We start from the raw sequence: 23700 nt of genomic DNA, 5'->3' as shown, positions 1-23700 counted from the left end.
CTGTAGGCTCTTCTCAGAAAGACTCATTTAATAGAGGAGGGCATTTTTTGTGCAGTGAGCACAACTGTTTAACTATCCAGCCGTACTGACTTGAAGTCCTGGAGCCAGAGCTGGAAGACAAGCTTCACAAACCTATCTCTGAGATCTCCTTCTCCTAATAAGTCTGCTTGTGCCCCAAACACAGGGGTTCTGAACTGGCTTTGATTAAGCCGCATTTCCCGACAGAATATTTATTGTTCCGCCCCATTAGCCTCTACTACTCTCATTTACAGGCATATCCCTGGAAAGAAAAAGAAATAAAAGGAAGGATTTAGAGTTTCAAAGAAGGAGGGAAAGCTTCCTAAACACGTTGTTTTGGAAGGGCCCTTGAACTAAAAAGTATTTCAAGCAAAACAGTGTTTTAACCAGCTCTCCTACAGTCTCTTAATATTTCCTTATTACAAAGTATGAAGTCATCCTTTTACAGGTCACTCCGATAAGAAGATTATAGTTGCCAGTTTTAAAAAAAAAAAATGTTTGCAATAGTTGTCAAACTGTCTGGGGAGTTGCCTAATAAATTAGCATGTTCTCCTAGTCCAAGCCTTCCTTCTGAAGATTTACATCTAAAACAGGATCTCTGCACTATTCTCTTAGAAATATCCTCAAAATAATTGAGATAGGAAATAAAGTCTCAACAAAAAGCTGAAAAATCCACACACTTAAGAGCTAAGCTTTTTAAAGTTTTATTTCTTTTTTTCCTTTAATTCCAGGACAGCTTCCTTTTCTCCCTACAGCAGGGGTGTTTAAGACATGAAATAATGTGTGAGAGAGAGGGTTTTGAGGAACAAATTTTCCAAATCCAATGTGCTCGATTCAAACTTGAAAAATACGCTGAACTTCAGTTTGTGGGCAGGAGTCAATCGAGCAGTGAAAACCAGACCAAAATACAGCCCAGCATGCTAGTGTTGGAGGGCAGCGAAACAAGGGACATTCTTTGGAGAAAATTATTTTAATTGCTTATGCTTTCCAAAATGTATTCTAGGTACGTTCCATGTATGGCTTATTCATCAATATCCTCAAAAAGTCTCCCCAGTGCCAGCTGGGGTGAGCTCACTTCTCCTTTCCGTGTTGATCTCCAGCAGGTTGGAGGGGACCCAAGCCTACCACAGCCTACCCCCACTGCCCTGAGCTCCCACACCTGACCCTCACCCACCCACTACCCCCCACCCCACTCCCAAAAGCTCCCCAAGAGGCTGAACCTGTGCGTATGCTTGTATTCGAAAAAGAACGACCTGTATGTGAACACAGGGACAAGTTTTACACTTCTCAGGGGACTAATTCACATGCAGGCATTGAGGGGACAAATCAGAGCCTCCCCCAGTTTGGAGGGGTCCCTGCACTGGGTCAAGACCGGCTATTCTTCTGTTTCACCTCAACTTTCCTGCAAACAAGTGCTGCCAGCCAGACCACAAGGAGTGTCACACCATGAAACAAGCGGCACAAACCCTATACTGAGGAGAGGGCACGGATGTGAGAACAAAGCCACTTCGTAAAAATTAAATTTGGGAAGATGCACCATGGTGTTTTGAGGGATTGCTGCATGGGACAGAACATAAGCTGGCGACAGAAACCCTGCCCACTGAGGGGGCACACGGGAATGATACAAAACTGCAATGAAGGAAGTACAGGATGGGGGGACGGGTAATAAAGTGCAAGCAAGAACTACCACTTTGTAACTGAGGCTTCCTAAACCTGATATAGCACCACTCAAAACTTCAGAAACTAGAGACCCCCAACAAATCACTGGATTGTGGCATTTTAGCAAAGTAAACACGTTTGCATCACTGGACACAGTTTATCTGCATTTTAGCACATCGGCAGGCAAAAGGCCTTCTCCCAGAGCGCAGTCTGCGCTTGACAAGTGCTGACACCTTTAATCCTCACCTCCATATTGTACTTTTTTTATGCTAGACAAAGCTTGCCAATGCAAGACTTGATAGGGATGAAGAAAGATCAAGGCAAGAAGATATGCCAAAACTGTGGAGAGACAACAGACGGTCACAAAGATAAGTCTCTGAGGCAGTTCTGAATACAGAAAAAGGCAGAAAATTGAAGAAATAGAGCCATATAGCACAGCTAAGTGACCAGTTACAGAGTATTGGCTCTGAGCAGCCAGTGTTACTAGGACACCAACACAGAAACACGGAACCTACAGGAATAGCATTTTAGAGCTCATCACTGTCCACCTCTGAGGCAACAAAACTGCCCAACAAAAGTCTCATGTTCCCCTTCCCTGTTTTTTGAACATAGATGCTGAATCAAACAATTTCCTGACTGGTTTTCTTCGATAACGACTGCAGCCCCATCCAGACCTCTGTCCAAGTCATCTAAGAGGGAAGCTGAGCTGCCATCAGAATCCACGGGATTTTAGCATCGTGCTTTTCAATCCTCTGAAATCTCACTCCTTGTGCTGTCACTGTGGGGTTTGTTGCAGCTCCCACAATGCCCAGGTTTCTCAGAGCAGGGCTGTCAAGTATGTGCAGTGCCTGGCATTGCGCTGGATGCACAGCAGCAGCCTGTTTCAAACTACTTTAAACCTTCCCTAATCAGAAAGAAAGGAAAAGGAAGGGGAAAAAAAGGTCACACAAACATCTTTCTCCTGTTCTTTGCTGACGCAGAGTTACTAGGGCTGCCTTGTACCAGGGGCGCACGCAGATGTGCAGCCCTGTTCATTTGAAGCACCAGTATTGTCAGAAGGTACCTCATGGCAAACACGTGCATGTTATCACATGCTCCCAAGAGACTTTATCCCCCTGCCCTGGCCTGGGTGAAGCAGACCTGCCCGCTGACTTGTGTAGCACTGTTTGAAGTACAGGGCTAGAATACTGTAAATGCTTGGAGAGACAGATGCTTGGGGGAATTAGCTGCTTTCTGGCTTGCCTAGTAACTCCTAGCCAAAGCAATTCTCTGGTTTACGTGTTACAGCTAGTGACAGCAGTACACTTACTTTTTAAGTTAAATTCCCCATTTTATAAACTTTCAGTCAAAACCCTATAACTTTACACTCGTAATTTTTGCTGACTAAGCTCATATTATTGATTTCATGCATCAACCTTACCCTATATCCACAGCCATTCGAAGAAAATAAACAATCGCTGAGTCAACATTTCAGCTCCATGAAAATGCTCTTCTACAACAAGGGATTTGGTAACTTTGAAGACAACAGACAAAAATATTCTAGGTCCTTCTTCTCAACCTGAAGCACCAGCAAGCAACACCACCACCAGACACCATGGGAAGGTCAGCCACTTTTCCTCAGGCAGTTCAGACCACTTTTCTTCCCCTTTAGGAGAATAGGCAATCCCTGACTGATTAGCACAGTCGGTGCATGTGTTAACTCCCTACTGCACTTTTAGCTCAATCCCAAAGATTCAATGAATACATTTTTATTTAAGTGCTCAATCACTTTCTTGCTGAGAGGACAGACTCCTTTGAAGTGGGAAACCCAAACTAAATAAACATATCCACAAGACCCAAGTCTCAAATAGAAGCCACTGGGTTGCTAGATTAAGTTATTCTGAACGTAATTTTCTTAAGTGAATCTAGTGCTTATGAAGGGCCGGAGCAGCAGAGACACTAATCCCGAACTGCCCGGGCAGGAGCAGCACGCCAAGCAGCTGTGCCGCCTGCCACCAGTGTCCTGCAGAAAGGGACCAAACCCAACGGCCAGATGAGAGCAGCTGTGATGCCAAACGTGCCTTATGGCCAAAACCAGCTTAGAGATAAATGCCTGCTAGCCAGGACAGGAGCAGTTTGGGGTGTCTGGGAGCCATTTACGCACAACTGGAGCATCACAGCATGTGGGGAGGACACGCACTGAGGACAGCCTGATTCCACCAGGTCGAGGACACACAGGCTGCCCAGCTCACAGCAGTGTTTCCCTTAAACCAGCCACATGCTGGGTCACTGTCCATCCACATGAGAGCAGCACAGGAGATCACAGCAGGATACACAACACATAGACCTCAGGCTGCAAAATGTTCAGTGTCTGAATCAAAACGGACTCTCGTATGTTTGTCTTCTTGAGAGGCACGGTGTTTTGCTACTGAGAAAAAAAAAGCACATGCCTCTAATAAGACTTCAGAAACATCACTGCAGCATTAAATTGCTTTTGTGTGGGTTATTTCCTTCCCATATCAGGAGGCGTTTTCCCTAACTATAAACAGAAGTTAAGTACTCAAGAGAAGCCAGGCCTGCGGTACCCAGGCTTTTCAATGCCTGCAGCCATACAGCACAGCAACTATCTGGAAAAAGTCTTTTCCTCTTTTGATGCCTGAACCTGTGGAGCTTCAGGCTTTCTTCTTGAGCCATATCCTCCTTGGCACTTGCAGCCCATAACAAGCTATTCTTATTAACATTTTTTTCTGGGCTGGGATTAAGTTGGAGAAGAGACAAGAATGACATTTTGCTTTTAAACCACTTTAAAAAGTAAGTAGCAGCTCTACCATTTAAAGTTTACATTGAATTAACTCCTAGATATACAGAAAAAAGGATATTTAGGACATAAACATACACACATATTGCTACACAAAAGCTCCAGCTTTGATGATTTGTTATGGGTGGAGTTTTTGATAAAGCCTCCAGCTGAAGCCACACACATGCAATTCTTGCCCCTGCACTGAGACATCAGGAAAACATTTTCTTTTCCCCTTGCCCATTCACAGCCAGATAGATTTGCTAATTACATCAACCTTACAAGAAGGCAGCAAAAGCAGAAAGGGTGTTTTCTTCACTAGTATGTGCCAAAGATCACAGTAATGATGAATTACATACCTAAGACTCGACTTGGATAATGCCATCTTATCATGAGCAACCAGATCAAGCTTCAGACAAGGACAACCTAGAGGCACTGCGGTAACTTCTGCCCCCTTTTCCAAAAGGAGGAGGATTCATTTCATTAAGTGGGAGAAAGAAAGCACCACCAAAACTCAGCCCACGACCATTCACAGCTTGGGTTCGTGTTTCACAGATTGCTATCTTAGACTGATCAGCTGTGATGCTTGAGTCAGAGCAGCTGAGAGACCTGTTTGCAGCAGAGAGATCCCTCTATTAGCAGTGAGCAGATTCCTATTCTTCCCCGGTACGAGCATTTGGTGCAACTCGCTGAGATCCTCAGAAAACAGTGCTAAAATTCCTCTTTGGGCAAACTGTAATAAACTCCATCAAGTTCTGCTTCCATAGAGTCAGGAAGCTTTGTGCTCCTCTGCGCCTGATTTCAAAGCTATTTAAGAAGCTAATTCAACATCATTCAACTGGCAACATTCAACTTCACTGAGAAAAGACATGCACCGTGCAGGGTGAAGCTGCACAGCTCCAGTCCTGGCTGAGCTCTGGCTTGTCAAGCCCCTCAGCTGCCCGTGCAATCCACTTCCTTAGGCACAGGTCTGGGGTTGTGGCGGGGAGAAAGAGATCTGTGACAGGACCACAGCCCCCTAAGGACCCCAGGACATCCTGCTCTGATACCAACTTGGGAATTAATGCAAAGCTTTCTGATGGCTGACACCTGAGCAGGAGCTGAGCCCCAGCATCTGTGCTGTGAAACCCTATTTTATGTTGGGCCACAGAGGTTTCAGCTGACCACAGCTTCCAGCAATTCCCTATAACTGCATAATCAGCAGAAGCAAACTCCCATGAAAAGGCAATATAATGAAAAAACAGGTTTGTATCCTTCTGCAGCTCCCATATATTCCCCTTGGGATCCCAAAAATTCCCCACAAGTGAGTGAATCAGCCAGCTTTCAGAGGGTCAGCAAGATGTAGCTAGGGAAACAAAACCCTCTAACTGAGGCTCTATAGCCACTCATTTTTGCTACTTCTACCCTCACTCTTCCTTCTGACCACATTATTCTCATGATTTCTCCTGGGATGTTAGTTCTTCAAGATGGGAACTAACTCTGTACCCCCTGCCATGCAGAAGCACACATGGAATATCCAAAATTTGGGCTAGGGAGGCCCTGCGCTGTTCCTAGCATTCAAACTCTCTCAGCAGAATTCCTCATCATTTTCAAACAGATATGCTGTGTTTTGCAAGTTGCCATAAGATGTTTATAGTATCCTCCGACCTATTTAACAAATCCAGCAGCTACATAAAGACAGTTGAGCCAGACCCCAAGAACATATAAGAACAGGCAAAAGTGAGGGTACAGAAATCCTCTGTCTTTCCGCAGGAAGTTTAATTCATAAGGAATGAGAGAGAAACAAAGACAAAATTATTTTCTGGATGAATTTACAACAAAGAAAATGATTCTTCTTCCGTCACCTCCTTTGTTCCCATGTTCCCATCAAACAGACAAGAAAGGTTTGCCACCCCAAAACTAGTCTTATTAACCCAAGAGTAAGAAAAAACCCACGCGTTAGAAAACAAAACAGCTGTCTCCACTTCCCACCTTCAGTACCCCCGCAATGCTGAGAAACCACGCCAGGAGATATCTCGAGCACACAGGATGCACATTCACCAGGTGTTACTGCGGTTTTAGTACCATCACGTGCCACTTCTCCTGCAGCCACCCAAACCAACTGCTTTGCTTTTCCACTTACCCAGCTATCTGATAAGAATACATACTGAGGCATGAGGCTTGTACCTGAGCTTGTAATTAATGCTCTCCTGCTCCTACAAATACAACTTGCAAGAAGTAAATCAGTTGCCAGAAAAATAAGAAATTTATAAAAAAGAGGGGGAGGGAGAATGGGGAAGATAAGACCACTCCAGCAGACTTAGGAAGATTCTAAACCCTTGTCATACATTCTCTTCCTTCCAAAAGCCGCACTGAAATTACACTTCAGTTTCCTTCTTCTATGGTTTATTTGACAAGTTGAGTCTGACTATAGATTTGTACTTTTAATTTTAAAAAGCAGGCTTGTAAAGCATTTGCCTTTTTTTAAAAAAGGGCTTTTTTTTGTCCCCCTACATATGCTGATAAAAGTAACTTTTTTCCCTTTCCAAGAAAGCTTTGCTCTCCCTCCTCATAGATGGTCCTTGTCCTGTGTCTGGATGACATTCCCCAGGGATGCATCCCCTGGGGTGGTTTGAAGGCAGCAGGTCCTTCCAAGGTGGAAAAAAAGATTCAGCGCCTCGGGGCAGCTTTTTAATCCCGGCTAACACCTCCAGGCAACAGATGCATCAACAAGAAGCGTCTTTGTCATGCAAATAGCAGGGCGCAGGTACACACCATGCACAAATGGCTGGGGACCGACACCCCAGGGGAGACCTCCACTTCCAGTACGTGATGATCTCAGCTGCTCTTTGTCGTCCCCCCCCAGCCCCAGCACGTTGCCCTGAGAAGGGGAGCCAGAGCAAACCTTCAAGGCGGTGGTTGGGGACCCCACAAAGGTGAGCAGCAGCACGCGGTGCTGGAGCTGCGGTAAGTCATGGAGTGAGCGAGCATGTCATCTCCTGGATGCGGCGTTTTGATCTCACACGCATTAAAACTCAACTGTCAGCTAGGAGACTAACAAAGATTATAGTTCAATTAAACAAAAAAATTATTTAATAACTCAAGCGTGTAGCCTTGTGGTTAAACTGAAAGGACTCCAGGTTTATGTCAACATTGCAGCCCTGCAACAGCACAATTTTACTGAAACAGTAGTGCTGCTCTAACATGCAAGAGCAGCACTGAACTAAATTAGCCCCTCAGATGTTCAGCAGGCTGCTTTACAATTAGAAAGAAGATGCATTTCCCCCCTTTCTCCCCTCCAATGTACCCACAAAGGACAGTTCCTCAAGTACCTGAGACAAGAGCCTCTGCAAGATGATATTATGAGAGCACCGATGCCAGATCAGTAAAGAACGGCAGCCCCACAGCACACATATGTGGAGAAAATCCTCAGTGAATAATTAAATTGGATTTTGTTGTTCAAAGCCATACACCAGCACTTGGGAGTTCCTTAGGAAGGTAACATGGGAAAGAAGGGGGAAAAAAAAAGTCTGAAGTTTCCCGGTCCTCAAAAGGGCAGGTTTGAGTGTCAATGCCCTCTTGAAAAGCTGCATCCTTTTCCCCACAATACAACCAAACAGAAGTTGTTTGTACAACAGCGTTTACGACAACAAATATCAACACATCATGGTCATCCTACTTCACCCTAAATGGCTGTAGGCCTCTGAACTGGAATTTATACACAAAAGAACCCAAAGCTATAGAAAGCAACATATTGCATGAGGTTTTGAATCGTTCAAATGCAATGACATACAAAAAGGGCAGATCCATGTTTTTCCCAGTGCCAAAGTATCTTGTCATTCCGACTCCAAACATATACTAATTTAACATGTTTTGCTACTGTCAAATTACCAATACAGATCAGGACCCCTTCTTTTTTGTTTTTGAAGTTAAATGCCACAGCCCTGAATAAAAATCAAGAACACTGGAGAGCAAAACAATGCCAGTTATTTGAGACAGACCTCCACGTAAAAATCTAAGAGCCAGTAAGAGGGAAAACTGCTTTATCAGAGAGAAATAACAGCATCCAAGTTCTCATATCACAGCACACACAACAGCAGTGGCATTTTTTCAGCAGGATGCCTACAAGCAAATTTTTTCCCACTCCACTCAGACTGTGCTAATATAACTTCCACAGCTCATTTTAACATTGCCGCTCCACTGTTGTATATGTATACCAAGAGTTTACAAAAATAAATAGGAATTGACTGTCCAAAATTAAAAGTACATTAAAATCCATAAACATGCATCTACACCAATGGAAACAGAGGGACCAACCTGGAAGAATCAGTGCCCGCCACAACGTAAAGGAAAGCTGTAACTACTGCATCATGGTTGATATTAATTCCTAAACGACCATTTCACAATTTGTGGCTGAAGATATAGAGTATGTTTCAAAGCAATGCTGCCAGACAGATAAAGCCTTCACGCAGACCAACTGATGGCAGAAATAAATATCAATCAGCAGAGAGTAATGCCACATCTGAAGGCAAAAAAAAATCCAATCTTCTCATCTTTCTGACATGCAACTTTAGCAGTTCCGCTTCCTTGATTTTCCTCAACAAATGAAAAGTTAAAGCCAGAAAATTCATATCTGTCCCAGTCACTACAAAGACAGTATTTACATCATTCCGCCACACGTTATCCTACAGTCGTAAACCAGGTCTCCCCCCCCAAGAAAGCCCCCAGTCCTGTTCACAGACATTAATCTCAGCTTTTCCACCATGATCACGACCAACACCTCTAAGAACTCTCAAACTCCACCGGACAGAGGTTCTGAACAGCAGAAGCTCAACCTCCACCACAGCTGAAGCTACCCAAAAAGCCCCATCATGAACAGACTCTGCAGACCAAACAGGAGGAAACCCAGCTTGCCAAAACCAGTCTTTGGAAGAGATAACTCACTGTTCTGGGGATGGGTGGCGACAGAGATCCATTAGGCATGTATGGGTCGTTATTCATATTTGGCATCATGATATACCCAGAATAACCAGAGTATGATGGTCCCTTGCTGTATAAGCCACTGTCTGGATGCTTTCCTACGGAAGACGAAACAATGATTACATTATTCCCCACATATGCATTTTGTGTGAGTTAGAGCACTTATACAGGTACTATGTATATATAAAAATGCTCTGCATGCAAATGTTTCCTTACTCATGGAAATTATCACTGACAGAAAGCAGTCCGAAGCAATTTGTAATATTTTTTTAGGAAGAGTTAATTCTTAAAGGAGCAACTACTCTCAGTGAGGAGTTCATATTTATAATACAAAACAGGCTCAGAGGAACCAAATTATTTTGCTAGTCCCCATTCAAAACAAGGCAGAAACATCAGCAATGACATCACATTTCTCAAAAAGCAGTTTCCCCCGATTTTACACATGCTTCTAGGATTTGCGGGTTTAGAAATATTGCCAGTATGAGTTTCCAACACCATTGTTAGGAAAGGGAGGATAGGGCAGTGATAACTAGATTTTCTTCTCTTACTGAGCCACTCTGCAGCAAACAATTAATTCTAGCTACGCTCATTGGGAATAAATAAAGGGCAGGGGCTGGCTTGGAAGGAGATACGAACAATTTGGGAGGGGGGCTGTTGAATGCACATGGCACTACAGTCAAGAGGGAAGCCAAGAGAGGGAGGCTATGTGGTAGGAAAATGAAGTATTTGGGTCCAGGTCCTGAGAATGGGGATGAATAGGTCTCCCATCTATATGCCCGTTCACAATGATACTATTTAAAAGTGAGGTTTTAAGGAGATGCAGGGCTGAAAACTATCCAGAGCTGAGCATCTCCCTCTCACTGCCAAAATGCTGTGAGCATGGACATCGTTGCTTTTAGGCCATTTAATGACAAATTTGGAGGAAGATCGCCACAGAGCCCTGGAAAGTACCAGGACTGAACTGTATCTCTCTTCATATGGAATTTATGATCAGGTTTAGCTTGTGATAATAAGTATTTAATTTTAAACATAATCTCCCATCCTTCACAGCATACATTCTTTGTACGTGTGTCCAGCTTTGTAAGTGATATTCAGCAAACTCTGCTATTTCCTCTGTCCTCCTCCATTAAAATTAACCAGCTGGTACATTAAAAAAAGCAAGAGGTCTGCCCATGCTTAGATATGGAAGAGGAGATTTAAGCGATGGACTTTGGCTATGGGGGAATAGGCAGACGTTTGGAACACAACTCTGCGCTGTATGAGTGAAGAGATAGATGCGTTTAAGCTGATATCCTAAAAATAGTTCTTTCTTCAGTGAAGATCCATTTGGCCTACTCATCAGTTTCTAATCAACCGAAATACCATTTGGTCACTCAAGATAAACATGCTGCATGTTCATCTCATTTTTAAATGCACTTTGAAAGCACTCCGGCATCCCTCTTCCCCAAAAGGTAGTAAATTTATGTTTCCCATAAGAAACCAAGTTCCAGTGTAAGGACTGTGTGGATGCTCACGGAGGGAGTAATAAGACTAATACTGCCTGTCAGGACGGAGTGATTCTCACCTTCCTCGGGGTGCTCTCTGCCTTTATCATGGTAGGAATCCTGTGCTTGAGTCTGTCTGGAAACCTGACCGCAAGGAATCCACCGTCAGAAATGAAGAAAAAGAAGAAAAGTCATTGTATGGGTGCTCATTTATCGATCATAGCACTACAGCTTCTTGAAGCAAGAAAAAAGTCAGAGCATGAGATAAACATCTTTTTCATCTTAAGTCCCGTGGAAGGCAACTGTATCAGAAACGACTGTGTAAACGGTTGTTTTATGACAACGTGAATAACTACGGGGCTTTGCAAAGCCTTTCTATCAGAAGCACCCTGCATTTAATGAAAGGGGCTAATTTCTGGAAAATATTTAGAGCTTCGGCGGTCAAAACACTCTCAGTAAAAGGATACAAAAAATAATAATAATGAAGAAAATCAGGTTGCCCTCCTTACCATATCTTTAGGAAGAAGAAAAAAATAAGACAAAATAAGAAGAAAAAAAAAGAAAGAAAAAAATTAAACAATATTTTTTAAAAGGCAGGTTCCCCGCTCGCCCTGAAGTTATTTTAGCGTCGGGAATGTCTTCCCAAACAGTTTTATGCAAATCTCTTAAAGAGTTTACGGTTAATGCTCCGACCCCGCTGATTTTACTGAAGAAATTTCATGGCTGCTTGAGGTTTAATACCACCGCACCGTCGGGGGACTCGCGGCAACTTTCTCGTCCCGGGCCGAAGCGCGGAAGGGGCCACCCCTTTTCCAGCCCAAGGCCGGGAGCGGAGCACGACCGGCTCTGCTCGCCGCACCTACGGAGACGGGAGTTGGGATGGGATTTTTTTTTTTTTTTTAGGAGAAATATTTGGCAAACAGGATTTTCCTCAGTGCCCCGCCGAAGCTCCCTCCCCTCCCTCGCGGCAGGGGTCGGATCCCGCCGGCATCCCGCGCCCCTCCGCTCCGCGCTGCCCCGCGGAGCCCCCGCGGCCGCGCACCTCGTGCCCGTTGGAGCCGGGGGCGATCTCGGACTCGTTGACGAGGGAGGACTTGATGTCGGCCAGGTCGCCCTCCTCCTCGGGGTGGCTGATCTCGGCGAAGATCTTCTCCTTCTGGGGGTCCCCCTCGTCCTTGAAGGGGATCATCTCGTCGGTGGCGCAGAGCTCCGGGTCCCCCCCACCGCCCCCGGCCCCCGGCAGCTGCGGCATCCTCACGGCAGCGCGGCGTCTGCTGCGGCCGCCGGCCCGCCGCGGGAAGGGGAGCGGGAGGAGCAGCGGGGGGAGGAGGAGGAGGAGGAGGGCGGAGGAGGAGGAGAGAGGAGAAGAAGGAGGAGAGAAGAAGGAAAAATCCCGTGAACTCCTCGGGGTTGCTCTCTCGGCAGCTGGAGACCCCCGCCTGTCCGCCCGCCCCCTCGGGGCCGAGGTACCCCGGCTCCCGCACGGCACAGACCCCGCGGCGACCCTCGCCCCGACGCGCCGCACGGCCGGAATAGGTCGAAATACAGCCGCTTGTGTCCCGACCGCGCCAGGGCCCGCCCCTCAGGAGACCCGACTCCCTCTTCAAACCCCCGGGACTCGGGCTCTCCCTGGGGGTGAGGGGACGCGGAGGGGTGCGAAGCTCGCCCGAGTTTCGCTTCCGATTGAAGTTGCCACCACCCCGGCGGGACCGAGTTAAAATGGCTGGGGGGAAGCGGGCAGGGGGAGGGGGCGTCCCGGGGGAAGGGGACGGCGCTACCCGCGGCGCGCACCCACCGGGCCTTTGTCCGCCGCTTCGTCCGCGGCTCCGGGCACGGCTGGGCTCGGCTCGGCGGCACCGCGAGGGGCGGGGGGCCGAGGAAGAAACAGCCCCAGGAGGGAGGGAGGGAGCGCAGGAGGGAGGGATGGAACGGGCGGGGAAGTGCCCCAACCCCCACCCTTCCCTTGGCGCCCGCGGGCAGGGGAAAAAGTTGCCGGCGCGGCGCCCCCGGCCGCCTCCGCGCTCAGCGCCCGGCGCGGGGCCTCCTGCCGCAGCCGGCGGGCGCGGCGCCCCTCGGGGGCGGCGGTGGGGCGCGGGCGGCGGCAGCGCAACTTCAGCATCGCTCCCGCCCGCCCGCCCTCCGCCGTCGGGGCGGGGCGGGGGCGGCGGAGATGAAAGGAGCCGCCGCCGTGACTGACACCGCGCCCGGGCAGGGAGGGCCGGGCGGCGGGGGCAGGGGCGGGAGGGAGAGGAGGGGGCCGGGGCCGGGGCCAGTGGGGAGGCAGGAGGGGGGAGCGGGTGCGGGGCTGCCCCCGGGCAAACTTTGCTCTGGCTGTCCTGAGTAGCCTCTCTGTGTGTCCATGTCTCTGTGTGTCCTTGTGTGTGTCTGAATGCACACGTGTGCGTGTGTGTGCGTGTCCGCGCCGCGGGGGCTGCGCCGGGACGCTGCCGCTCCTCTCCCTCCCTAGCCAGGAGCCCGCCGAGGAGGGCAGAGGAACTAGCCGCATCCCCGGGAAGGGCGAATAGACCTGCTCTTTTTAGGGCTGCTTTGTTGAGCCTTCCCAATCGCCACATGGCGCTGCTCCGGTGTGGAAAGTGTGCGAGGGATTGCCCGGGCTCTGCCCGCACCCGCTTCGGATGAAGGGCACAATTAAGATATCCTCACTGAATCCAGCAAGTGCCCGGCATCAAAGGAGTAGCCCCTCAGAGACCGGGAGATGAGCTTGTCCCGGTTTCGGACGGGTAAATGGAGCCAGGGCATAACGGAGATTCATCCCTCCACCCCGTCCCGTTCCTCCAGCAGCATCGCGCTGCCCCGTTAGCTCCCGGCTGACCCGCCATCGCCCTGCTGCAGGGCACGAGTACAATAAAAAAAATCATCCAAACAAAAGCAGGCACTGAGCTTGGGAAACGTCAGGATCCTCAACTTTTATTTTGCGAACGCGATGGGCGCACATTTTGCAGGAAACAACTTCCCATGATTTAGGCGTCGCAAAGGTGCGCTTGGTGCTTTGCACATGCCCCGTCAGGTTGCTAAACCTTCAAGAATCGGGAGCCGGAGGAATGGGAACTTGTGGATGCTCAATCCGTTTTCAGCAGATGCCGGGTTCGGCGCGGCGGTACTGCCGGTCAGGACACGGGGCGGGCTGAGCCCGGCTGCCCACGCCGCCGCCCGCGGCTCTGCATCATCGCCCACGAACGAGTAATTAATATCCAGCTGAGAAATGAGACCCTCCAAACCCCGAGAAAGGGAGCAAGGTAGTGGGAAACGGGGGATGGACTTGCCAGGTCGAACAAGTGCGTCAGATAAATAATCGAGAAAGAAAGAAATTAGAAACGTAATCCTTGGGAAGGGACTTAATTGTACAATGCTCCCCGGATGCAGTGAAACCCCCTCTCTCCCGGAGGCGGCTGGAGAGAGGCAATGAGGAAGCGGTTGTTTGGCAAACGACAGACAACTCGGGGATGGTTCGTGAGCGGAGATGCACATCTCCGCATCGCTCCCGCTCCTCTTCCCTTTCCTGGTGCTCGGCGGACACCGGACACTCAGGCCGAGCGAAGCTGCTCCGGGACGGTCCTGTTCTGAAAAAAACCAACAACCCTGGGGTCGAGAGGCTGAGCGTTGCAACCCGCTCCCCCGACGGGGCGGCGTGGCCCGGGAGCAGGCACGGGTCCCCCCCCCCCGCGAAGGAGCCAGCAGGGCGGCCACTCGTCTGTTTCATTACCAGGTCCCTCTGGAAGAGCAGCCCCCCCCATCCCCACTCCGCCGTTCCTTTACGTGGGCTGGAGTTTTTCCCGGATCGGTTTTTGGTGGAAGGATTTTGAGGGCAAAAAAGGGCCGGGGTGGGGGCGGCGGGACTGGGGCGGGGGGATGTGTGCGTATGGAAACCGTAATGATTTATGATACGAAGATAAACTCAGGAAACCTCAACTCCAACGTCAGATTTGACTGGAGACAATTCGGAGCTGTCGCTTTACTCGCGGTTCCTGGGGCTGGGAAGGGGTGCGCGGCAAGGGGGGCAAGGCCCGAGGTAGGGGGAATGCCCCACGGTGGCCCCGCTCGCGTCCGGGGGGACCCCGCCGCCTTCTCCGCCCCGCCGGGAGCGCGCCCGCCGCCGTGCCCGGCACGGGGCTCCGCAGCGGCTACCGCACCGTTTGGTTCTTTAACAGGGTTTATTTTTGCGCTTTAGGTGTTTTTTATTTATTTATTTATTTTGTTTTCATTTTAGCGTGGGTTTGTGTTTTTCCCGTGGTTTGGGGTTTTTTGTTTGTTTGTTTTGCTTTGTTTTGAAATTATTTTTGGATGTGTTTTGCCTTTTAAAAAAAAATTATAAATATTTTGGTCATTTGAGGGGGTTTGGGCGTTTTAGAGGGGGTTGTGGCTTTTTGTTAGTTGGTTTTTTTTTTTTTTTTTTGCATTTCAGCGTTGAAGGCACCCGCACTTTGAGCACTCGCCGACGGGCAATCTCGGCTTGCCCATCTTCGGGGCGGGGGGGGAGGGGGCGAACCGGGAGGACAAACTCGCCGTCAGCTCCGGGGCGGGAGAGCACCAGAGGTCGGGGCAGCGGGATGAGCCCCACAGAGCTTTAGAGGGGCTGACCGGGGAGAGGGGGGACCGGGGCTCCCAAGGACGATTAACACCCCACCACCCCCCCCGGCTGCAGCCAGCGGGGCTGGGGGGGACACACGACACCTTCGCGTGCGAAGCGGCGTCCGCCGCCGGCGCCCCCTATATAGGGGAGGGCGGGAGCGGGGCGGGGCGGCGGCGCCTTTGATGTCCCGCCGGCGGCCCCTTTCATCCCCCTTCGGGCCCCCCCCCGGGCCCTTTGTGTGACTAAATTTGGCAGGAGCATGGAGGCGCGCCAGGGCGCCCACGTGTGCGCCGAGCTCCCAGCTGAGAGAGCCGGGGTTTTCTTCCGGGTAAGGAGACAGCGGGGGAGATCAAAGAGTTTGGGGAGCTGGAGTAGAAATGTGCAGTGGAAATAAAGTAAAATTAAAAAAAAAAAAAAAAAGAAAAGGGAAAAAAATATCCTCCGGCCTGGACGCATGCCAGCTCGAAGGCAGGGGGATGGGGAGAGGCGGAGGGAGCACATGGAGGGGGGTTTCTGCGGGAGGGAGGAAAAAAAGTAAAATACATTCTTGCAGAGGTGGGTTGCAGTTATTTTCTGGGGGGAAAAAAAAAATCAACCAGTGAACCAAAAAAACACAACCCTTTTGTTTAAAATCACCGGGCTGTGGAGCCAAGCGGGCTCCGCCGGGAAGTGCCGCCCGACAGCGCGTCCACAGCGCCCGGCCGGGCCGGAGCTACGCAGCCCCGGGGCAAAACTCCTTTATATTGCCTGACACACGAGCAAACAGCGGCAAAAAGTCCCTTTCCCTCCGCCCGAGAGGCCAGTGACCGTTCGGAGGGAGTCTTTGTAGGCAAACCCTCCGCGGATTTTTCTCCCCCTGGCATGAAATGTCGAGGGTGGCCCCCCGAGGGGTGGGTGCGCTGTTGGCCAGGAGCCGTTTGCGGCAGCCCACGCTCTGCCCTGCGGCTCCCCGGCAGGACAGGCGCGCACCCGATGCTGAGGTGCTGCAAGACTACCTTAGGGGCTGTGAAGTGCATGGGTGGCAGAGTTGGGGTGCAGGAAGGGAACCCCAGTGAGCCCCATTGCCGCCCCGCACACCCTGCCCAACCAGGTGCTCCTCTGGGCTCCCCCTGCTCCCTCAGGACTGCAAAGCACAAAAAGGAAAGTCAGATTTAGACATTTCTCATATCAAGCTTTTTCGGTGTCTTTTCAAGGCCATGTGGCTGAATTATATGTGTTCCCTGGGTCTGTGTTCGCCACCCCATTTAGATAACGTCCATGATTTACGTGCAAGTTGAATATATAGGCTGAATTCCCAAATTCCTTCTGAAGCAAATAAATCCTCCTCCATCAGGACACGGGGTGAGCAGGCCCAGAGCAGGGATGCGATGAGGGTCTGCCATGGTCTCCGCAGTGTTATCCCTGTGGTCTCCCACATGCAGTGCTGCACAGCATCACCGGGGAGCCAGCCCCAGCTGCCTCAGGTTATATGGATGTGTTTAGAAGCAGAGACCTGTTCCATGCCTCTAAAACAAGGATAATACTTCTAAGACTTGTTTTTACCCAATGAATGATGACAATAAATGCAATGTTGTGTTTAAAGAGGCTCACTGCTCCTCTGATGAACACCATAGGAAAAGCTGTAAATAACAAATCAGGATTTCATGGGGCAAAACCCAAAGTGTCCTCCTTCAGTCTTGCGTTTTACCTGGCAGACGGCCCCTTTGGCGCTGCAGTCCCTTTTCAGTGCTTTTACAAACGCAGTGTCTAGATAGCTGCTTTGCTGTTGGGTCAGGTTTTGTGTTGCAGACACTCTGGCCCACAGCCTCGTGACCTATGTCCAGCTGCTCATCGACGTGGGTCACCTGCTGTGGTCTCCAGACGCTGCTGAGGCTGTTGGGTCCCAGATGATGAAGCAGTGACGCCAGTTCCAGGTAGCCTTGGGGGAACTTAGGTGTGGCGTGGAGAGGATTTCTCACTGCATGTATGATCATTTCTGTCATGGTGGCTAAAAGGGATTCTTTCCAACAGTCAAGTCAAGAGGATTCTGCTGAGTGAAGGAACTGCTTTGTGTTTGCTGCAGATTTATGTTTTAAATGGAATAAAAAAAACCAACCAAACAAAAAAAAACCACAAAAAAAAGAATAATGTGTGCTGCTTTTTGAAGACTCATTTATCATGAGCCTTTCTGAAATGTGGACTGATTTTTTAAAATTATAACAAAGGGCATCCTGGCTATGTTTCTAGCAGCTATATCAAAGAGTAACTGCACTTCTCATTTAAAGCTACTTTGAAAGAGATCACATGTAATAGGTATTAGGATATTAAGAGTGTATATGTGCTTTTTGCTTTTTAATTTACACATCCAGCTTTCCAGTTCTGGGATGCCATTAATGTTCTTAGCCCAGAATTACTCTATTTAAAGTGCTAGGTTTTCTTAGCCCTTGCAACAACATGGGCTTTATGAGATTTGAATGAGCAAATCTTACCAGCGCATTTTTACTGTAGAGCTTTTGTTTAGAGGAAGGCATTGGTGGCTCAGATCTCACTAATATGTTAAGGTGTCTTATTTTGAGATTAAAATAGTTAGCAATTCAGTGGCTGCTTTCTTCTTTTTTTAAGTGCAAGATAAAATACAGGGCAAGTGGCATGGTTTATTCAAATAAATGATGACACAAAGTAGCTTGCAAACTAACCCTTACATTGAGCAGTGCAGTTGCAGGATTATTTCTGATGACTCATCAGATCAGATAATCCACACCATGTGAATAAAAGGGGAAACAGGACTCAGAGTCAGAACTAAACCCAGAAGGCTATGCATGGAAAAATGCAAAATGTGAGGTTAATGTTGTATTAAAGGTAAGACCTCAAAAAAGCACAGAAACATGCTGCCCCCCAGCAGGGATTTTTAGGTTGGCATTTTTGAAAGGACCAAAGAGATGTTCAAAGGGAGTGGAGTACAACATCCCCAAGGGGGCCCTTGAAAATTCAAACTTTAGTAGTTTTGTTGGACACCACATTTATGTGAGATTCTGGCTGAAAAAGTGTGTTTTAATTGCAACGTAGCAGTTTTGCCCATTTATGTCAACATTTCCTACTTTCTTAGAGAGGGAAGTTCTGCTCCTGAATAAATAAATGTAATACGTGTCCCAGAACGGATGAGATTTTCTCCATCCCCGAGATCCAGGATGCCGCACCCAGGGGCAGTGTCTGTGGGCAGATTTTCAAAGGCCCCTCCGACTGAGTCCTGATTCTGCTCCTCTAGCTTGGACTCAGAAGTGCTGGTGCTTGTCTCACACTGTGACTTCTTGGATGCACCAGGGAAAGCCACTCAGGACCTTTTGCTGGGGGTTTTGCGCACACATTGGAAGCCTTATGCTGAAAATGTTTATGTTTATTTCTATCTCTACTTGTTTGTACAGTGCAAATTAGTATCTGTAGCCCCATATGTATATAAGGTGCTTCATGGAGCAGTAATCCTTCTACAAAAGCCTTTAGCATGGCTATAGCTAGAGCTGTTTTGGAATTCAGCATAAACTAGTTGATATATTCTGCCAAATGTATAATGAACATGCGAATCTGACTGTGCACCAGTGTTACCTTCTAGCTTTTGAAACGGCAACCATTCCCTTTCTGTGCTCCCAACGAAATCAAAGCATCTTGTAATCCTTTGCTTGTTTTTAAGTGACAGTAGTCCTCTGTTCCTTGACAAATATTGCCAGCAGAAGCCTGGTAGCTCCAGACAAGGTCCTTTGAAAGAGGTGGGAGGGGAGGGAGGCTCTGTGGGCAACTTTCCAGCAGCAGCTGTGCACTAACGGCATGGGAGTGTGGGAGGCTACTCCCGGGTTAGTAAGACAGTTCAGCAATGCAGTGAATGTGTGCTCCCAGTGCATGACTCCTATTTAGTTTTTTTTTAAATTCTCTGACCTCTGTCTGACCAAGTCCATCACCCATATGCAGCTGGACAGGGAGGGGGAACAGCAGCCGGGCTGTACCAGGAATCTTGCTGCGCTTGGTGAAACATGTGGTGCTCCCTCGGGAAAAGTCTTTAAAGCAAGTAACGAGGTGGTGAATTTTCTTTCTAGCTGAGAAAGTTATTTGGAGGTGGGTCTTATTTTAAATTACCATCTCTCACTTCCCAGGGAAGTAACTGCCATTAATTTGCCTGACAGAGGTATTAAGCGCTAACAGCTGAATGCCAGTCAAAGCCAGCAGAATTTGCTAGGAAAGTGCCAGAAGAAGACAATTAGGAGTTTGCAGGAGTCTGGGCTATTGTTCAGAGCCTTGTCATCTCAGCATCACAACTTCATGGTTTCAGGTCTGGTAATGATCCAAAAAGACATGTCTTCACAGGGACTGAAAGGCAGAGAGGCATGACATACAGGGACAGCAGTCAGGGCTCACCTTTTGATGAAGAGCAAGATCAGTCTGAGTTGCAGCTGGCCATTTCACCTTTAGTTCCATTTTCCTTTGCATGGATCTCATGGGCTGCTTGTGTCCATGTCCAGAGAAAATGGACAGTTTTGGCTTGCAATTCAGAGTTTCAGAAAGGCTGTCTAAGGCTGAGGGAAGTAAAGGGATGTGAACAAAAGTCCTGCAGGTGCGGCTGAGTTGTGGAAGGAGGGTGAACACCACACACAAGGAGGTTTCAGTCAGATTCTGCAGACCTTGACTCAATAACTGAGCTGGAGCAGGGACCTACAGATGAGACCATGAGCTGAAAAAGATCAGGATGACGTTAAGGACAGCATGGGGTAGAGGAGAAAACTGTAAGCAAACGGTTGCACTTACAATCACAAAATTCACTGTGCGATGCTGCCCTAAGTCTCTGAGACCACTTGTGGTTCCTGCTGAGTTCAGCCAGAGTGTGGATGCTCAGCACCTGTAGAAATAAGCCCTGCCTAAGGAGGAGGATGGTTTCTACCCTGCTGAAGAAGAGTAATGAGAGAGGGGGACCTTTTGAAACTGGCTGGGCTATTGCAGAGGGTTGAAGCAAAGGTTCAGATTGGGGCTGTTGTTGGTCATCTGCCGGGTCAGGCCATTACACCATGATTGATCAGGCTGATCCTAATGGATTCTGGCTTGTACATCGCCACGGAAAGCTTTGCTTTCTCTCCTGTTTCTACCTCACCTCCTCTTGTGCTTTGTGCTGGTCAGAAGGAAGGAGCAGCTGCAAAATTTGAGTGTCTGAGTGACCCTCCAGTCAACAGCTGAGCTGACCATCCTTGCCTATGTAGCAAGGCTTTTCAACAAAACAAGAGACTTCAGATAATAATACTCTTCTTGGCTAAAAGATTTTAATAACTTTTACTAATTTCAGTACCTTTTTACACAATATGTAATTAAATTGTGAATTTTCTTGCTGTAAGATGTTATGGAGGCTGACAGGATGAATGGATTCAGAAAAGGATTAGGCAAATTCATTTTGTTTATGAAACAACCAGACAGATACAACCTCCAACTTAAAAAGTCCCTGAGCCTCCAATTGCAGGCAGTCGTTCCGGGCACGGGGAAGGTGGGGCAGCAGAGGAGTGCAGATTGGAAAACTGAAAACTGCAGAAAATGACCCAAATGTGTGCTGTGATGGAAAAGTCAGCATTTGAATTTGCAGCATGCCGTCAGTCACTGGCCCCGAGCTATAAGCAAGATTGATACCAGCTGATGTATGCATGCCGCTACTATGTTGATAATGAAATAAAACTTTCCCTGGTTTATTTGTCTGTCCCCTGAGAAATTCAGTCTTTCAGACCTCTCTCACAGCCAAGACTACCTTTTATTGCATTTATTTATGTTTGCTGGCCATGAAGCATCTGAATAGTGTTTCATTTAAAAAAAAAAAAATCTTTATATGAGAAAGATCAGAAGCGTTCCATGGTATTTATATTTCTTTAAAGAGGGTATCCTTGGCATGCAGACAGGCTGGGGCTTGCCGTTATATGTTAACAAAGGATCATCCATGAAATATTAACCATAACAAGAATAATATTAGATAATTTGAAAAATTAGCTTTTAGTGGGATTTCATTTCATATGTGATGTATTATTTTGACTTCCGGTAAACCTTTCTGTTTTCCCTTGAATGCAAGCAAACACCTTGTTATGTTGAGATCTCTTCCTCTTAAGCACCCTGCATTTAGCCCAGATATGGGCATAGGATTCACCAGATTATTTTGCATTAGGAGAGTACTATCTTTAGTGAGAGCAATTAAAGCAAAGGGGCTGCAGGCCAAAGTGTGAGAGCTGTATAAGGATAGCAGAAGCTGTAGATTAAGCTGTATATTAATTACTTGGTTCCCTACTTGGAGCTATGAACAGTGAATTCTTTAATTTTGTGTTGCATTTTTTAAGGTAGTTTGTGGTTCACTAAAATGTATCAGGAAGTTTTGTATCTAATATTAAAATGGTGGAACTACTATGGGTGTTCTGAAAAAAACAGCTGGGTCAGACTCTGAAGGTGGATCCAGAGGAAGGGTGCAAGAGCAGCTCTTGGGGATGTTCTGGTCCAGTGCTTTATGCAAGCTTTTGCACAGGGTTGCAGTAAGCTGGTTTTACTTCATCCTCACCCTGACCTGTGCTGTGAATTTGGTGTTGTGGGTCTGAATGAATGTCTGATTCAGACAGGAAGGTCTCCTCACCTGCTCCCCACCATGGTTTATGGAGCTGCCTACACAGCCTCTGTTACACATGGGATACTCTCCAAATTAGCAGGTCTCTGCCCCAGAGAAGCTTATGCTCTGGAGAAAGTTCTTATCTTTGAACTTATTTGAATTATCCTCATCTGGGGAAATGGATTATCCTTCAGCTCATTCTCATCTCCCAGAAGCTCCCTGTCCCCTCGGTCACACTTTTGTCTCCCTTGCTACTGCTGCACATCCTCCCTATGGATTCTTCTTGCAGCTGGGGAAGCCTGCAAGATCCCCTGGGGCTGCTACCGATTTTCGAGACAGGCATCAGGGCAGCTGTCTCTTGCCCGGTGCCCAAGCAGGGAAGGGGGTCCTATTAATGTTACTTTGTTCAGTTGATCTGGATGTTGTCAAACATATGTCCTTTCAGAAGTCCTGACTCTGACCTGGGAAACAGGTGGCATCTTGTAAGCCTTTTCAAAGGGACTTCTCTTCATCTGCTGTGTAATTTAGGCCCCTGTGTTAAATATAACTCAGTGTGGAGCAATGCCTGTAACCATCGTGCTTGGGCCAGCGTCTGCATGTCAGTTCAGTGGGGCTCTGCATAAATGCAAGAGCTCTCACTGGGTGTCCTACCCTCAGGGTAAGGGTCTCTGATGACAGGCCTATGGTGCCTGTCGTCTCTCATGCAAGGAGGGGATGATCTTTTGAGCCTTACTCCCATCAAAAGCACAAATGATCATTTACTGTGTGGTAGATGAGGAAATGGCAGCAGCAACAGCTTTAACACTGATTCTGAAATCCACCCCTATCGCAGAATCACAGAATCAATTATGTTGGAAAAGACCTCTGAGATCATGGAGTACAGCCTATGACTGAACATCACGCCAACTAGACCATGGCACTAAGTGCCACATCCAGTCTTTATCCTTAAACACCTCCAGGGACAGTGACTCCAATGTCTCGCTGGGCAGCCCATTCCAATATCTAATCACCCCGATAATAGACATTAATGTAATATATCATAATTTAGTAAGTGTGCAGTAGTTAACATTTCACTTTTCTGCCCCTTTTGTTCTGCCAGGAGCCTAAATGTCAGCCATCACCTGGGTGATGAGGCAGATGCATGGCTTGAGAATTACCCGAGGGCTGAGCTTCCCTTCAAGATTGCTGTGTGGCTGGAGGATCGTGGAGAGAGACATGGGCTACCATCAGGCCAAGGAAGAAAATGCCCTTTACTTCAACAGGATTGTTGGAAGTGGTTTCGAGGAAAGATGGGCCAGGCTGGCTGAGGACAGAGACCACATGGCACAGTGGTGTGTTTGGCAGAGGTGCCAGAGAGCAGCCTGGGTGGTGGGTAGGCACTGGGGCCACCCATCCTGCCAGTGGGGCAGGGGAGAGGTGGGGTGGGAAATGCTCAGGTGCAACTCATGGCTAAACCAAGTGGTGTCAAAGAAGATTGGATGAAAGATGGGGGGGAAAATCCTTGAAAATGGCTTCCTAGCCATCCCAGGGCTGGAAAGTGTTTGCTATGTGTTCAGCTCTGAAATCGAAGGTTATTAGAGGCATACAGCAGCCCTCAGTATGACCATAGGATGTGACACAGCGTTTG

At 48.1% G+C, this 23700-nt stretch overlaps 2 protein-coding genes across 5 annotated transcripts in view; one reads left to right on the top strand and one right to left on the bottom strand.

The window, feature by feature from the left end:
- Nucleotides 1-12169, bottom strand: part of LEF1 (lymphoid enhancer binding factor 1) — a 69046-nt gene extending 56877 nt beyond the window's left edge. For 2 of the 4 annotated variants that reach the window (XM_050338693.1, XM_050338695.1), the window contains exons 1-3: nucleotides 11939-12169; nucleotides 10977-11040; nucleotides 9377-9510 (exon numbers count right to left, since the gene is read on the bottom strand). In XM_050338693.1, coding sequence (XP_050194650.1) covers nucleotides 9377-9510; nucleotides 10977-11040; nucleotides 11939-12148 — 408 coding nt within the window. In that variant the 5' untranslated portion in view covers nucleotides 12149-12169. The remainder of the gene's footprint in view (nucleotides 1-9376; nucleotides 9511-10976; nucleotides 11041-11938) is intronic. The other 2 variants (XM_050338694.1, XM_050338696.1) reach the window with 1 other exon arrangement.
- Nucleotides 12170-15654: 3485 nt separating this feature from the next.
- Nucleotides 15655-23700, top strand: part of RPL34 (ribosomal protein L34) — a 174635-nt gene continuing 166589 nt past the window's right edge. Inside the window, exon 1 of the mRNA XM_050338705.1 lies at nucleotides 15655-15665. The gene's annotated coding sequence lies outside the window, so the exon portion shown is untranslated. The remainder of the gene's footprint in view (nucleotides 15666-23700) is intronic.

This window comes from Myiozetetes cayanensis, unplaced genomic scaffold (assembly GCF_022539395.1).
Source record: "Myiozetetes cayanensis isolate MyiCay16 unplaced genomic scaffold, myiCay2020 scf7, whole genome shotgun sequence".
Taxonomy (NCBI): Eukaryota; Metazoa; Chordata; class Aves; order Passeriformes; family Tyrannidae; genus Myiozetetes; species Myiozetetes cayanensis.
The sequence above is the reverse complement of the archived record's forward strand: the minus strand, read 5'-3'. Positions and strand labels throughout refer to the sequence as shown.